We start from the raw sequence: 17,758 nt of genomic DNA on the forward strand, positions 1-17,758 counted from the left end.
CCTGCTGCGCCACAGCCTTGGCCAATCTCAAAGCTGTGTGAGAGCCTGTGCATCTAACTCCCCACCTTCACCATTATGTTCTATCCACCTGACCCCCTAACAATCTCTCAGGCCCACAGGGGGGCCCGTCCCGCCTCCTCTCTCTCTGACTAACTTAATCACATGGAAGGCTGCCCTGGGTCAAGCCGTCTTTCACACACAAACATGCTTTTGCCACACATGGTGGCATTTTTTTTTCTTCACACAGCCACCTCTTGGCTCTTTTTCTCTCCCCTCTCTCCTCCCTCTCTCTGTCTCTGTCACTCTCTTTCTCTCTCCATCTCTCTATCTCTCTCTTACGTCTCTCCCTCTTTCAGTTGTAAAAATCCCACAGCTTTCCATTACTCTCCAGAGGGTTCTGTCTTAGAAATTGTATCTAACACCTGCTCAGCCTGCTGGATGGGAGTGGTCAGAGGTCTCTGGCTCCCCAGCCCTCTTTGAATTCCGCATCACTAAGCTTGCTTCACACTAGCATGCATGCGTGGCCACGTGCATGTGTTCGTGCATGTTAGTCTTTGTGCACGTGCGTGCATGAGTGTTTGATAGTATCCTACATTAAGTGTTCAGGGCTAGATCAGAGAAATTCTTTTTAATGGGGAAAAGAACTAACGGGGTTGTATCCAAATTCTGTCCGTTTAAATGAGGTAAAATGGTACAGGAGTTAATTTCTGTAATGAGTCAGAGTTCAGGGTCTTTCTCTAGGAAACACTAAGAAAGGACTAGTTATGCTTTGTACAGGTAAGGAATATGCCCCCCCCTTTCCTCCCATCCCTCCCCCAAGATGTCTTAACTGGCCTGATGGCACCTTCCACCCCAATATATTTGCACCCTTCAGAGGCTCAGTTCATTGAGTACAAACACAATAGCTTGGATGGAATGGATTTCAGTCCAACTGGTTGTTGCTAGCACGGAAGCCATTAGTAATGCACAAACTTTTTCTTTTCCTGCGTTTTGAGGGTGGCAGATTATTTCATTCTTATCAGGGTCATTACTGAATATTAATTTCTGTGTAGAATGGTAGAATTAGAGCCTTACACACAATCATACATACGCTAAAATGGTCTTTCTATGACATAACATTTTATGTTTTATGTCATAACATAAGTCATTAGACATTTTCTAATGACTTATGAACAATAAACAATGCAGCTTTCAGATTGATTTAATATGAAGACACAATTCATCCATCTTAATAAAGACCTACTTTAAAAGCATCCTCTTCCAGTTTAGATGTGATTAATGCAAAATGTTTGGGTTTAATTATTTCATATATATATATATTTTTTTTTTTTTACTTATCAACTTCATTATTATAAACTGAAAACTCAGGAGGCTTTCAAGACCTCATTAAATGTGAACAAAGAGACATTTTTAAACAAACTATTTTTTCAGCTTTTTGAAACTCCTGGGGGGGGGGGGGATTTTTTTTATTAAGTTCAAATTCAGTTTTCCAGAAAGCAACATGGGCAATATTTCAATCGCTCAGTTTCCATCACTGGAGAGAATTCGAGAGTCATGCACCTGATAGCACACTTTTTAACTCTCAGCTGTCTGTGAGGGAAGTATGAAAGAGAGGCCTTGTTCTTTTTTGTCTCTCTCTCTCTCAGTGTCCTCAACTCCACTGCTGCCTCAAGCAAATCTTCAGTCTCAGACTTGAGGGTAGCAGCTGGATATTTCAAGGGGTTCTGGCTCTAAATAATAAACTTATCTCTCCCTTGCACCTACAAATAAGAGCAACCAATCCCTGAGTTATGCTGAGGTGAGGCAACCTTTTAGCAACCACAGATTCAGGACCAGAGAGCTGAGAGAACAGTCATGTTGGGTGAGGAAGACACAGAGCCTGGGCTCCTCCTGGCTCCGTTGTAAAGGAGTCAGGGAGAAACATTCAACTGCGGGGTTTAAGTGCAGAGATTGAGCTAAATCTTCACCCTCTCTGCTTGTTACTTCACACAGAGAAAAAAAGGCACAAAACATCCCTAATGGCAGTACAATCACCCCAATCAGGAGTCAGGACAGAAAATGGTGCTAGTGTGTTCCTTTAGCGACGGTGTCTCTTCTGCTCTTCTCTATAAAGCCTTATTCAGACTGAACCCACCAGCTGGATCCAATAATTGAAATGTAATGTGTCCATTGAAATGGGAATGGATTGCGTAATGCAGTAACTTGAATGCAAAACCTGCACAGATGTACAGAGCAAATGCATTCACTGGTCTTACCATCAAAGATTACACGTGTAGGTCTTTGCAGTACGTGGATCAAGACACTGTTTCCATGGCTTTATATTGAAAAGTCCTGCATCCTTATAATATCTCAAGACCTTCAGCACCACTGTGTTGATATAGTAATGTGCCAACAATGCCTTAACGTTATAAACACGTTGAGGGAGCACTGTGCGATGGCTGGACGAATGGGATTTAACGTTTGTTCAATCAGGGATGCAAATCAGACTGAAGTGTGAATAAGAATAAAAAAGCCTCGAGAAGAATCTGTTTTAAAGTGTAATGGAGGGGGGGTGATGGCATGAAATCACATCAATCTAGGAGAAAAACAGCCACTCAGTGTGACAAGTGCCAACACAAATAAGTAAACAAATAAGTAAATTCAAAAAAGGAAGGACGCTGGCACATTTCAGCTCTGCATCCTTTTCTTCCCTCAGTCAAAATGAAGAGCTTTCGTACAGCATCACTCCTCCTGTCAATTCTCTCCTTTGTCTAGTACAGTAGGGATTGAAGCCAGCTCACTGGTGAGACTGGTGTGACTGAGCCCAGTTCAGTTGTCAGTTGACCTTTTAAGCATTGATGTGTTATTATTATTACTGATTTAACATATTCATGTTTGTTTACTACTGCCCTCCCAGCTTCCCTGTTCTACATCCATGTCATTCTTCATCCCCAGGAGTATAGACAACGGTTATCTAGTACGAACTTACTTCTTTTCCATTTAAGCAATTGTCAGCTTGAATAGTATTTGATGTACTTGTGAAATATTGTTTAAGTTCAGTTTTATTGACAATAAATTTCCTATTTGCTGACTCTGATGCTAACATGAGCCAAATATTTAATGGTATTAGAGCCAAATTTTAGGTGGGACAAATCTTTATTTTACCACTTATTCCTATAATTTGGACAAAATAAGGCATTATGTAAAAAAAAAAAATTATTTTACAAAAAATCTTATTGTCCCTCTCCACCCCACGTCTAGTGGGGAACTTTCTGGTTCACTGTTAGGCGTGAGAGGTGTATGTGTGTAGGAGAGAGGAGGAGACAGGCCAACAACACAATGTTCCGTTTATTCTTAGCATCTACGCCAGAACATATCATCCACACCATGTTTCTGTGCCATTGCAGCAATGTCACAGGAACACAGGCAGAGAGGCAATTACTCTTTATTATCATCAATGCAATAATTTAGAAGAAAATGATTCAAACATCTCTGGGGGCTCGTGTAGGGCATTAAAACCAAAACACAATCTCCTTCAACGCTACTCACCGCATTGTTTTCATTATTATTATTTCTGACGCTAGTCTTTGCTGTTTATTTGGAGCGGCACAGAAGACCTTAATTGCAGCGAACGTTCTCTTTGTGTTTTAATTAATGTTTTTTACAAGCTTGAGGTTTGAAGCGGATGTCTGTCTGAACTGCAGAAGCCTCTGTGAAGATGCAAAGAGACAGGGTAAAGTGTCTGATTATGGTGTAAATTAGATGTGCGCCACCTGTCTTTGCTGCTACTGGAGTAAAGCATACTGTGGATTCAGGGTTGTGAGATCTTGACTTTCAGAGAAAACACACACACACAGACACACACACTAAAATAAACACATGTAGACAAGACTTTTTACACTCTTGCTCACACACACAGGCATACACACACACTGACTCCAGTTGCATGACTTTGGCTGTTAAAGGAGTGGCTGTAAATGAGTCAGGAGTGTATGCAAGCCTTTGTCCTCCCTCTCTCTGAGACAGCCCCCACACCCTCAAAAATCCTCACCCAGGAACAGAGAATGCCAAAGCTAAAGTAAACAAGTTCCTGAGCTCTTACCCCCCCCCCCCCCCCCCCCTCCTCCCAACACCACCATCACCACCACTACCCGTGGTCTTAGATGAACTCGCAGTACCTGAGCCATCACACAGCTAAAGGTCAGCCCCGTCATTTCTCCAGCTAGTCCACCTAGATGATCAATGAAAATGCTTCACTTCAGCATCATTAACACTGAAGAGCAAGAGGGGGGCTATCAGCGGCGGCCGCAAACTACAGGACTCTGACACAAAATTGCCCCTATTAAGTCTCAATGGGCAGGAATTGGGACAAAATAAGGGAAATAATTATAATGCTTGAGTTGGGGAGGGTGCAGGGGGGTGGGGGAGGGGGCGCTGCTATTTCTTGGTACTTCAGAGGAAACTTCACAAGGTGTGACTTTCATTGATCTCTTAATTTGTCTTCAGACAGAATGAAGTGAATGTTTCAGCATTTATCATCCATCGATCTGCTCCACATTCCTGTTTTCATCAAGTTACTTCTGCTTCTGCATCAAAGAGCCAAAGGAAGAGAAAGAGAGAGACAAACCAACAGAGGGAGAGAGAGAGGGAGGGAGGGAGAGAGAGAGAGAGAGAGAGAGAGTGAGAGGGAAAGGACTGCTTACTTACCCCAGAGGCAGGATATGCTGTCCAACCCAGCTCCGCTGTGGCAGTCCGTGTGTCCATGACTGTTTCTGTATGAGAGAGAGAAAGAACAAAGGAGAGAAAGATTCAGTTAAGTAACATTAAAAAAAAAACTTCAAAACAATGTCTAAACAAAACTCAACTATGAGTATGAACTATATGAACTCAAGGTTACAGTTTCAAATTCCAGGTTCTTTTAATCACTCCTGTACATATTTGACCCTATCAACAGGTACCAAAATGTACAAGATGTCTGCTTTAGGTATGCTGGAAGCTTTGTAAGTCATCCCATATATGACTGATGTAGACTGCACAAAGACAAGCACAAGAGCAACGTTACTGAGATGGACTCGAGTGAAACTGGTTGACAGGAGGCAGCTATTCACTCCACCATTTTCAATTCCTTTTGCCAAACAAAGCGTGTGGCACATTGTTTTGGCTTTAAAAAGTGGCAACTGCAAAGAAACAAATATGGCTTTGTGTTTCTTCATCGTAATGGTAGACACAGGCTACAGGAAGCAAGCAGGTTAGCACTTTACCTGTACAACCAAATTCAGACCACTGTGCACAAATTTACCAAACTCCATCCTCCCCTATTTTTATCAGTTTACCTGCAAATACTTACGAGTGTGATTAAACACATTCACACTCACCTCCTAATAGTCTATTTCCAGGGATCCCAGTCATATCAAGACTGATGACTAAATGAATTTCTAGGAAAGTCAGTATTATCCCAGATAATAAAAATGAGCATGACTCTTAATTTAATAAGCCCCATCTATCAGCTGTCTAACGGTCAACTCATTCCCAACACTGAATACTGTATATGTCATCGAATTTGCTTGAAAGAGATGTTACTCGTCATTTGCCACAAAACAACGTCTCAAACATCCCCTCCATTAGATTCATTAAATAGGACCTGACAGGCCTAAAATAACAAAGCCTGCCCCACTGACACTGCCATCTTTCAGCAATGCAGAGCACTTTCAGACAGAAGTGTTCTTTTTTCCATTCTCTACTCTCCTTTCTGCATTTTTTCGGCGATTGTCATTTCCATGAGGCTGCATCAAGGTACAAAGTCCCACGGTTTAAAAAAGAGAATTATTTGTATTGCATCTCTAACCAGCTCAGACAGCAGTGAAATATACAGGCATGGCAACGCTCCAGTGGAATTTGTCAGGACCGTTTTGATTAATATTTGCAGACTTGGCACATCGGTGCGGGGGGAAAGCTGATATTGTACCATCGAGGAGGAATGTGAGCTTTAGCTCGGATTTACTGCTTTTCGACGACTCTCGGCAGCGCAACGGTATGACAGGGGGACTGTGGAGAGAGACATTGATGTATACCGCCTTTGTAGGAGGATTGTTCATTTTACTGGTTTGAAGTTCATTTTACCGGTTTGGCTGCATGTGAAACCAAACTTTTTAGCCATTTGACAATGGAAAAAAAATTTTAATCTCACTCAATATGAATTCCGTTTTGGTGGTGGAGCAGGGGTGCCCGTCCCCACGAGGACTGGTCCAAACCCCAAAATAAAAAAACACAGGAAAGAAATGCGGATGCTGCGAAGGGCAACCTTTCTCACTTTGCATTCCTGTGAAGATTTATGAAGGGAGATTGCCGCAGGTCAGCATCCGTGACACATCTGCATGAGAGGCACATGAACCAGCAAGAGGCTCGTGAACTGCGAGGGCGGGCATGTTTGTTTTTCATCACTTCTGTTGTGCTGAAGAGGGCGGAGCCTCTAACATAAAAGGGGCAGGGCCTGGATCATAAAACATCGGTGGAAAATCCTGAGCTCACCAGCACATTTTTTTTTTTTGTTACTGTTATTTGGTTGTTTTACAGGACAGATGAACAGTAGTAGGAAATCATTCATCGTCCTTCAGGCTCACACATTATTGCACGATTAAAAGAAAAACATGCACCTGTTAAATCTTCTTCCTCATGCTTTCTCTCAGAAAAAAAAGATTTCTTAATTAGTTTCTTTGAAAAATTGTTCGTCTAAACAAATAACCAGCAACCGAATGCTATGAACACTCTGATGTGAAACTGCTCAGAATTAATCAATAGGTCTTTAATGCCTCTGACAGTGGACTGAGCAAACTTGATAGATTGATCTATATTTCCCAAATACTATGCCTATAGTGTTTCAACATCTTTCACTACGTCTATTGTAATAATATAATTAAGATTGGGTATGGATTTGTGTTTTCGAATTTCACAAAATAATGTGAAGGTTTAACTGGTGGCACAGGAAACCTTAGTGATGGAGGGTAGTGCATTTTGAAAAGACACAAGGAATAGTCTAACGTAGCACTGAAGCATAGCGGATTATCTTAAACAGCTCTGTCACACTGTGAAGTTCTGACTCAAATACATAACTGAATTAATTACTGGAGAGAAAGGGAGTGCAGATTTCATTTCCAAATGTCGCAGCTGAATGCAGCGCTGATGCGGTGAGGAAATTGAACCAATTAGACAGAGCTTTGCTGGTAAAAGCAACAGGGGAAATAAATGAGCACCCCGAACAGGAACAATCATGCAGGTTATTTTTAAGCACCGACAGCGTGTTCTCACCGGGCTCACGTCACTGTAATTCAATTCCTTTCAGCATCCTCGTCTCTCTCCTTCTCTCCTTCTCGAATTCAAATTCTCTTTCTCTCTCTGTCTCTCTCAGATGTAACGAGAGTGTAAACCCTCTCTAACTAGTTCTGTATTTCTGCAGGGAAATGAAGTTCTTGACTCTGGTAGCACTTCCCTTATGACTAGTTCTAAATTAATATCTGTATGGTGGACTTTTCCATGGACAACATTGAAAAGAGCAATTAAATTTGGTTTGCATGACATTCATATTTGTAATTCAAAGTTTTATTGCTGAATATTTCGCTTCTTGACAACACCATCTGTGCATGCACAGGATGCTTAACAGAAAGAAATGCAATTATCTGATAGATTCACATGCAACCAACAGCATTTTTTTCACACTACAAGTCTCATAGTGCACCCACAGCAGAGCAATCACTGATTGGAGGATAGGCACATCTCCACTCAGAGGGTGCTAAAGGGTGCTATAGCAACAAGACAAGCAGGCCCTGGTCAACGAACCCTAGCCTAACCCATCCAAACAAAGGCAGTTGTGTTCTGCCACTACTTACACCCAGCCAATGTCAGTGAATCAGCAAATGATGATGTAGCCAAGCCAGCAAATGAAATGTAGCCAGGTTTCATCCCCATGGTTAGCAAACAGAAGACTTTATCACTCATTCTGGCCCTTCCACACAGTTACATCCTCACTGCCACAGTGTCCATAGCTATCCTGATTACACATATACAGCTCAGACTAGTGCTGTAGTAAGGTGGTGGAACCCAATGGGTAAACAACCCACTTTCACCATGGTAAACAATAAGAGGCTTTATGCGTGTAATTCAAAAAATGAATTAATCGGGTGGGATGGACAACCATTTGAAAAATATGTCCTCTGTTTTTTGAACAATAATGTCACATGAACAGTGTTTAGAAAAAAAGGATATGATACAGGACATTAACTTCTATATTCAACTCTTTCTTTGTCCCCCTATTTTTTTGTCTCCCTACTTTTTTCCTCTGTCTCCTTTCCTCATTTTCTCTGGCTCTTCTGCTCACTCTCTTTCTCTCTCTCTCTCTGGTGAATCTTTCTTCCCTTCTCTTCTCCTCCCACCTAGCTCCACGGCAGTAGCCTCAGTCCCTGAGTAGAGGCTGTTAGCTCTGACCCTGGGCTGGTGTAATGAGGCCCACACATAAGATGCACTGCTGATAGGATTATTAATCTCAGTAGGCCTTGTGGGTAATAGGTTCTCTGACAGCACACAGCACAGGAAAGAGAGCACCTTCTGGCTTTTGGAGGAGTCTTATCAATCACCCCACCTGCCTGCTCGCTGGACAGATGGAGAGGCCCCTCAATATCCCCCCAAAAATCCCCCCTCACTCCCCTCTTTACCACCCTCCCTCCTCCCTCCCTCCCAAAGCACCCAGACAGAAGGGTCTCTGGAGTTTCCTTCACAAAGTGCCCAGCGGAAAGAGGACCTGGAGAAACAATTACATTTTTTACTGAGCTCAAAAGAAAATCCAGTTTGGAACGGATCAATATGTAATGGCGAGTAGTTTCAGCGAGGACCGCATTAAATATTGATGGCCCTCGATGTTTGATCAATACGGCGCTCCTCGCTCCACAATTACTTCTCGCTCTCCTCCGTAACATGGGTGCGCGATGCATCGAGGACATGCACAGATACTGTATGCAAAGGTGCGTGGAATCACTTCACTTAAAAAAAACATCATCGAGAACAACAACAAAAAAAAAAAACGACAGCGGCCATCAAACATGCGGCTCCTTCCCTCAATGGTGCAATTGTTACGCTGACTGCTGTACCCGTAATGACTGTACAGCGTTGCTCGTTCCAATTTCCTTATGAGTCAATAAATCTCACAGGAGCCAGTTCATCACTCGATACTGCTAAGAGTTCTCCCCTGGGCCTTCCCTCTCAACACCAGCGAACACAGGAATGCCTGCGCTATCCACATTCAGCCTGCTAATAACGTTTCCCTGGTTTTTGTATTGTTTGTTTTTTTCCATAGCGGCTGCAATAAGATTTGGTAGTTGGTTTGATTCCAGTGATCAGTTGGAGCTGGTTCTTGTTTCACTGTTTACACCCGTAAATATCAAAGACAATGATTTGGGTACTTTCGTGGATCAATTCAGAATGTAATTTAAAGGAAAAAAATTACAGAGGGCGTGCAGGATATGAAAAAAAAAAAGTTGTCAAATATTGCCTTTATTTAGTTATTGAAGCGGTAACTTGATTTACGTGATTGAATGGAATCCCCGGTCGTTCTTCGAGATGTGATTTTCGGCAGATGTCACTTGTAGAAATTCTGCAGCATTTGCCGGCAAATTATCATAAAATGCTTCTCTATTGAGAGTGGAGGGAAAATCTCAGGCATTTAAATATGCACTGAGCAATTATTGTGAAGTGATGAAGCCTTCATGGCATGCTGAGTCTCGCATTTTAATAAGCGCCGAAACAGATTGCAACAAAAAAGATTGTTTTGTTTTAAATATTAATCAAATGGAAACTCTGGGGACAGACCATGGAAAAATACTGATTTTTAAGGAACAAATGGAACGTAAATATGCTCAGGGGGGTCAAAGTCAATCTCCCCCATACTGAATCTCTCCTCGCTAATGCCCAAGCCTTGTGCTGAGGAAATTCAGCCATTTTCCACAGGAATTCTGCGAAATCAGACCAAGCTTCCGTGAGACAGCTTGAAGCATCCTTGGCAATCTTTTGTGTTAGGAAAGGGTTCTTGAACTCCCATCCTCATGGGGCAGAAGGTATTTGATTTTCATTCTGTCAGAGCCAGGTGTTTCTGATCATTCAGATGGATCGATCTGTTTGTCTGAGTGGACCTGTTCAGTCCCTTTCCCCCTGTTCTTCAAATGGTTTGCAATACAGGACTCTATAAACCCACAACACACCTATCGTAAAGTGCCAGGGTTGAGGAGACCCGGTGCAGGTAAGAACTTGTGAGTCGCAAGAGGCCACGTCCAGGGTCCTAGTGCGTCGACACTGTAGAGCACAAGTGCTGCTTGAGCTCTCTATTTTGATTTGCAAATCTCCTCTCCGTTCATCCAACCTAGCTTACCAAGTGAGAGGAACTGTGTTAAAATGAGGCCTGCAGGATACCTACAACAGAGACGGCAATTACTGCTACATTCATTCCCCAGTCAGACAGCCGTACATTAAGGAGATTCACAAAGGGGCCAGACACTGCATCCGTTGAGGAAAAGAGAGAGCGAGGCTCCCTCTCATACAGTAAAAAGCGAGGGTGAAGGAAGCGGAAAAAAAAAAACTCAATGAGCCAGAGGATATTAACATCTGTGTTCAGTGTCTGGTCTAATCAACTGCCTCGCATAGCTGACACAATGTCTTGCCAGCATGGCTGTTTAAACAGTAAATATCTTGCAGCAAGCCGCCAACTACCCTGAAAACACAACTTCAATGGCACAATAAAAAACAAAGAAAAAAAAAAGCAGGAAACACAGATCAACACACTACTGTATGTGCAAATAAGTCAGTTCACGGTCACAGTGATCACTCTGCTGAAACATCTCTGCTGAATTTTCACCCAAAACATCCAATTCTGCATTCGGTTCGGTGTTTGGATGGCAAAACTGTCAATGCCGTTTTATGCTTTGTCTTACTCAAACAACGCAGTCGTTTGTCTCTCCCCCATCCTGTGTGTTTACTGTTACGAGCTGAGCTTTAGCTTACAATTGCTTTGAAAGCGTAGCCATGTAATAAATCAAGCAGGAGATACCGCAAGCTTTTCATTAAAGTGGTGGGTTTATGCTAATAGCACTCTTGGGCTTTTTTAGCCTTGTGTTCTCCTCACTGATTGCAGATCAATGATAAATCATACGGAGTGTCAGAGATTATTAACTCTAAAGTGGTGGGTTTGTGCAAAACTGCGCAAACCAATTCGATCAGCATGCAAAGTTTGAATGCATTTGCATTCCAGGGCAGCTGCAGACGGGACACGTCAATCCGAGGCAGGCGGTGCCACAGCACACAGATGTCATTAAAATGTAACAGACACTTATCGCCAAGTCAAGAACCCCCATTACACACCCTCCTGGCAGCGAGCAAATTAATTTGAGGTGTGAAGAGTTACCGGATCGGCACCTCTTGGGACTGGTGCCGGGAATTCCGCGGTGACGACGGAAACCACACCAGGGGAAATCAAGAAATCAACCAGCGTGAAAGAGCGAGCATCCCTGCGGAGTGGAGAGAAACTCTGGAGCAGTTGCTGTTGGCCACCCGAGGATTGCTTGCTGTGGTCTCTAATGGGGCAGAGACAGAAACTGCCTCACATGGCTGTAATGGAGACTCTCATTTTTTTGAGACAGAATGGGAACAGTCCACTAGAAGGGCTCATGAACAGAGAGAGTGGGCGAGAGAACAGAGACGATTTGGTAGGCCAGGCAGGCAGTCTGGGGGATGTGACTTCACAGCTCGCTCATAGCACTTTGGCTACATTCATCTTAGGAACTTCAGGAAGCCGCGCTTGATGTCCTTTCTGCCCCTGTCTGTCGACTGAGTCATCGGACGAGAGACAACAAACACTGCTGCCCAAAACAAAGGCTGATAAGTGGCATCAAATTGCAGTCACTCGATGGGACGCTAGATGCCATGCTAGAACAGGTGCTTCACCTGCCACTGACACCCCCCCCCCCCCCACACACACACACACACACACACACATTCACATGCTCCCCTGGGCCTGTCTCTCCTCAGCCTGCGACAAGACACGTCCTCTGGTCAAGACAAACGATGGCAGGTAATTAGCATTCATTAACATTGCATTAGCCGAACGATCTTCACGGGCAGCGCAAGAAGCGTTATCTTTAATTCATCACATCTTCCTTTCCCCCTTTTATCAGCATTATCATTATTCTGCTCGTACCGCGGAGAGCCAGGTTTCGGGGTGCTGTGGAAACGTCCAGCTCTCTCTCCCTTCTACAGCAGGAACCCACTGGGGGTGGGGGGTGGGGGGGTGACTGGGCACACAGTGTGCCAGGGAGGGATAGCAGTGTGCGTGGGATTTGTGTGCGAGTGAGTGTGTGTATGTGTGTGTCTGTGTGTCTGTGTGTGTGTGTGTGTGTGCATGTGTAAGTGTGTGTGTGTGTGTGTGCGTGTGTGTGTGTGTGTGCATGTGTAAGTGTGTGTGTGTGTGTGTGTGTGTGTATCAGAGATAGCATCCTGCAAGTGCAATGCTCTGCTTTGGTGTTCAACCCTGTGCTCCAAGGATTCAGCCCGGCTTCCAATTAGAGAGCTCATTTCCAATAGGAGCCTGCTCCTCTAATTACGTTTATAAAAGACTCAGCTCCCCCCAGCCATGCATACAGATCTGCAGTTTTCCAACAGAGCCTGCCTTTTAAGAAATAATTATAACCGCGACGAACTGCTCTGTTCCTTCGCCTTGCAAAGCACCTATCAAGCTAAAAATTGAAGTGATCCCACTGCTGCCTGAACAGCTCAGACATTACCAAGTCTGTTTGGGTTCTTTTTTATTGTTTTATGTTTTTTTTTTCTCAAATGAACCTGGAAACACAGAGTTCCAGCAAGTCGTAATGTCACCCCTCAGCTGAGAGCATACGGTTACAGTCAGAGTTTGGCTGATTCATGCAAGCACTTCGCGCTGCGTAATGGAGTCGTCTGCCATGTTTCCTCTCTGCTTTGTGCCTGAGTAGGTTCAGACAAACGTGTGGGCCGAAAGAAAAGGCACCAATACACCACAAGCACTTCTCCCCACTGCTGTGAAGCACTTTCCTGTCACAGTCACATCCTTCCAATCACAGACAGGGCATATGCTGTGTGTGACATACAATCTACATTTGCCCTTTAGAGCGTGAAGTCCATATCCAGCTCAATGAGAGAGACTCATATGGTTCACATGGCAATTTCCGTATGCACTCTGACCACTGCATGAGCTGTTGGGAGCTTTCATTTCATAACACTCAAAAGATTTACCACAAATTCAATTCAAAATCCCAACATCATTTTACATTACATTTATTGGCATTTAGCAGACGCACTTATCCAGAGCAACTTACATCAGTCACAGGTTTTTTTTTGTTTGTTTTTATACAGCTGGATATTTACTGAGGCAATTATAGATTACATACTTTGCCCAAGGGTACAGCAGCAGTGCCCCATTGGGGAATTGAAGCAGTAAACTTTCGTTTACAACTCCTGCTCCTTAACCACTATCCTACACTAATTTACACTAAAATTACTACTCAATGTAAAATAAGACTGACAATTAATCTGAAATTAATCTGACAAAAGACTGCATCGGCATCATCTTAAAATGATTGGTTGGTTGGTTTCACTGAAGTTCTGCTCCTTTGAAAAAGGAAAATTCATGACATGAGACCCCTTTTATAATGGAAAATGGAACATCCCTGTGATGAGTCCACATTGTAATGAAAAAATGGAACGTTCCTGTGTTGAATCATGTTCATAATGGAAAATGAAACATTAATGGAACATTTTGCAGCTGAGAGGAGGAAGGCCTTGTTCTCTACACCTGCTGCTGCTGGACTGTGCCTCTCTCCTGCACAGAAAGCAGGGGCCCTGGGAATCAGTTGATTGTGTGGAGAATCTGCTGGTGCAGAATGAAACCCCATCATAGAGCCCACTGCTTCCCCCCTGGGTGGGCCTGGTTGTAGGACCTTTCACAGCCCCTCATGTGTCTCACATGCTCATGCGCACACACACGCACACACACACACACACACACACACACGCACACACACACACACACACACACACACACGCACACACACACACACACACACACAATGTTCACATATCTCTGGACTAATTCAAGGGCATCAGAAAAGAGAAAGTATTTAGTTGAACATAACATATGTTTATCAATCACACTTTGAAGGGCAAAGGTGACACTTTCACCTGCTTTGATTTTCAAATACTTATTGACTTTTTTTTCCAAGGGAGTCGAGTAAAGTCAATTTCAAGCTGCAATAAGAGAGACAGATGAAAGATAACACTAGGTTAAAGTATAGATAACCTTTCAGGGAACAACCTTAGTTGAAGGATCTATTCTAACTCTGGTGCCACCTGCCTGACTCATTATACATGATAGTTTGACAGTGCCATTAAACTCTGTGGGTCAAGCAGAGCCTTTGGCTAAATCACTTCACTCCCCATAAAGGATTCTCTCTGCCTGCTTTATACATCTAACTTAACTAGTTCATCTGTGTGTTCTGATATACAGGGCAGACCATCCGTACACTCACACACACAGACATACGGACCCCCCCACACACACACACACAAACACACACACACACACCAGAGATCTAAAAAAAATAAAGGAAATTTTCACTGAGGGCCCCAGTCCCAGTATCCAGCTTGCCAGGATTGTTCTGCTTCATCCAGCTGTTAAGAGAGAGAGCTTTGGGAATCCATTATTTCATCAGAAACTCGTCATTTACTGTTCGCTTAGTGGGAACGACCACACCACCCTGTCCAACCCACACCGTCCCAACTGGCAGCACACCTCACCGCACAGTAAGCTCCTGGCATTCCCGCAGGCAAAAGCAAAATCAGACCGCATTCAACAGACCGGAGTGCATTCTACAGTGCAGTAAGGCATTCATATTTTCAGACTGCATTCCTATACAAAACTGCTTTAATGGCATAATATGTATTAGATTTACACTTGAAGTTAGTGTTGGGCTTAGATTCAGGGTAAGATTTTTGCTTATGGATGGGCTTAGAGACAGTTAAGACAATTCAGGGTTGTATTGCTCAGCCTCATATAACACAAGACTGTAAAACAATCTATGCATCAGTGTAAAGGGATCCTAATAAAACCTTTAGACCTCTTTTTGTACCCCCACCCTTTCTACTCCTAGTACTTAGGAATGAGCTCTGGTAAAACTAGCATTTATTGTGAGAGGGACTGTGAGATTTGTGCCATGAAAACTGCCCAAGAGCTCCAGAAAGAGACATGATAATCAGGTAGGCCTACTCAGTCTTTTCACAGGAGAGCAAAGCAAACTGCAGCTGACGCCATCAGCAATGGCGTATGGAAGAAAGCTCACCGCTCCTTGGCCTGTTTTGCCGTGGCAGATCTCTTACTGTGACAAATGACTGGCCCATGAGTGATTTCACTTGCACCACCGCTCAATCCTCTTCTGAAACTCTAATTTTGAAAACAGGATTTTGGTTTGAAAAAAGTTTGCAATTGCTGCACTTTTATTGCAAAGCACTTGATGGAAATTTGAATTTGATTCCAGACACTCAAACCATCTAAGGTCCTATTCAGTATTGATTTCTCCTGTCTTCTGTCATTTTCCTAGAAAACATTCCTCTGGGATCTTGAAAATAAATCCCTTAAAAATGAGTTTTGATGTGTTTGTTATGCATATGTATATGTGCACAGCTATATACACAGCTGTCTTTGTGTGTGTGTGTGTGTGTGTGTACGCAACTTTGTGTGTCCCTATGTGAATCGGGTAGTTTCAATGACTGTATATGTCTGCGTCAACATGTACCATTGTATGTGTGTGTGTGTGTGTATGGGTGTGTCTATTTGTGTGCACCCCTCTGTCTGTGTGTGTATATCCTGTATTTATCTGCACCTGTCTGTGTGAATGCGAATGTGGCTCTCTCCGCACTTTGCCAGCACCCTGTTTTAAAAACAAGGAAGGCATCCACATCGGTGTGTTTGGACAGCCACCTCGCAGGAAGCTGCTGGCAGGAGAAAAGAGTTTCCAGCGCCTACACTGCTCTGTTCTGTTTGGTTAATGTCTTCTCGTTGCATATCCTGCCATGCTGTGGGTGGATAGTGATCTGTCTCTCCCTGTATCCTTTGCTTACATAGTTGCTAATGACCCGTTCCAGGAGCGCTGGCTGTGTACGGTCCGGGACCACCAAAATAGGTGATGTGTTGCAGGCACGCGATGAAAGTTAACAGCCTGGCAGCAGACCAAAGGCCCTTCCAACAGGAGTTTTGAAACATTTACCTTCCTTTTTGGCAAAAACAAAAACGGAAAAAAAAAACATGTAACACATCATTTGTTCACCCTTGTCAAAATAGCAAAGGTTGTCCGGTTCAGCTTTCAAGCTATATTCTGTATCCTACAATTACAACAAAAGAGGAACTGTGGATGACAGACAATTCAAATAAAAGCTGCCAGCAAGCAGAGAGTGGTGGGATGGAAAAAAAACACAAAGTTCTTTCCTATTAGCCACTCCATATTCCTACCACAATGCATCTTGTAAATAAAGGGTAAAAAAAAGGCATACGGAACAGCATCTACTCTGAAAAGGTCAGTGTTGCCGTCTAATGTCTTCTGTTCTGTATGTTCGATTCTCTTTGGCTTTCATCTTATTAAGCTCGCGCTGCTGTGATTCACTGTTGTTATTAGCCACAACTACATCGTTTTTGCCTGTGGCTGCACAGCGCATTATCATAAAAGATGCTGACAGTTGTACACCCATTGCCCTCCTCTATTGTTATCCTGGGTAATAACACAAGTGGGCTAGATGCCTGTGATGTCTTTTCTCACCCTTCAAGGAAGAGACGCATTAACAGCCTCGCGCTGACATGTAGAGGAGTCAGAGACATCCTCATTAAACGGTTAAAACCAGTAATTGACTCCGTGCTGCTCCTCTCCACACCCCCACTGGAATATCTGTGGAATAAAGTTTAAAGCTTCCGCTATCTGGTGTAAATATAATCATTCTCATTCTGAATTCAATAGGACAAAAGAGTTCATTTCTGTGTGGTGTATGGTTTTTGTCTATGTGTATGTTTGTGTGTGTCTGTATGTATTTGTGTATGTGTATGTGTGTGTGTGTGTGTGTGTGTGTGTGTGTGTGTGCGTGTGTGTGTGTGTGTGTGTGTGTGTGTGTGTGCACGTGCGCAGAGTGCTTCTTGTTTCTTTAAGATATAATATCTCTTTTGTAGTAAAATAAAAACAGCAACCATGTGGTTACAGTATGTATTAATATTCACACCTTAAAATGAGATGTTTTGTGGAAAAGGTAAGGGGAGAGGAAGACAGAGTAATAACTTGCGGTAATATTCACTGTATTACACCAGGCTGAGGGAGACTGCCTGAGCTCGCTGAACCTAATCACAACGTACCCATCCAGCCATTCCAACAGTGCTAATTAAACAATTATTCAGTTGGAGGAAACACTGTTCACCCCCAGCCCCCAAATACTTATTAACAGCCATTTGAGTTTTCCAGTCACTTCCGTTTAACGAGGCCCATGGTGGTGACGCGCTGCTGACGCATGGCTAACGATGGGGTAATTACAACCTTTGCTGCGCTCCGCCTCCTCGCGGCCCACAGGTTTGTTTGGAACGATTTTTTCTGTTCCTTTCTTCTGGGCAGCATTTAGGGCTGCAGCAACAGTCAAAAGCTCGTCTGTGGCCACAAGACTATCTCTCTGTCTCTCTCTAAGCCAA

At 43.4% G+C, this 17,758-nt stretch overlaps 1 protein-coding gene across 2 annotated transcripts in view; it reads right to left on the bottom strand.

Moving 5' to 3' along the window:
• Window positions 1-17,758, bottom strand: part of LOC118773776 (ephrin type-B receptor 1) — a 189,053-nt gene that overhangs the window by 120,074 nt on the left and 51,221 nt on the right. For both annotated transcript variants that reach the window (XM_036522857.1, XM_036522856.1), the window contains exon 2: window positions 4,687-4,751. In XM_036522857.1, the coding sequence (XP_036378750.1) occupies window positions 4,687-4,751 (65 nt within the window). The remainder of the gene's footprint in view (window positions 1-4,686; window positions 4,752-17,758) is intronic.

This window comes from Megalops cyprinoides, chromosome 2 (genome assembly GCF_013368585.1).
Source record: "Megalops cyprinoides isolate fMegCyp1 chromosome 2, fMegCyp1.pri, whole genome shotgun sequence".
Taxonomy (NCBI): Eukaryota; Metazoa; Chordata; class Actinopteri; order Elopiformes; family Megalopidae; genus Megalops; species Megalops cyprinoides.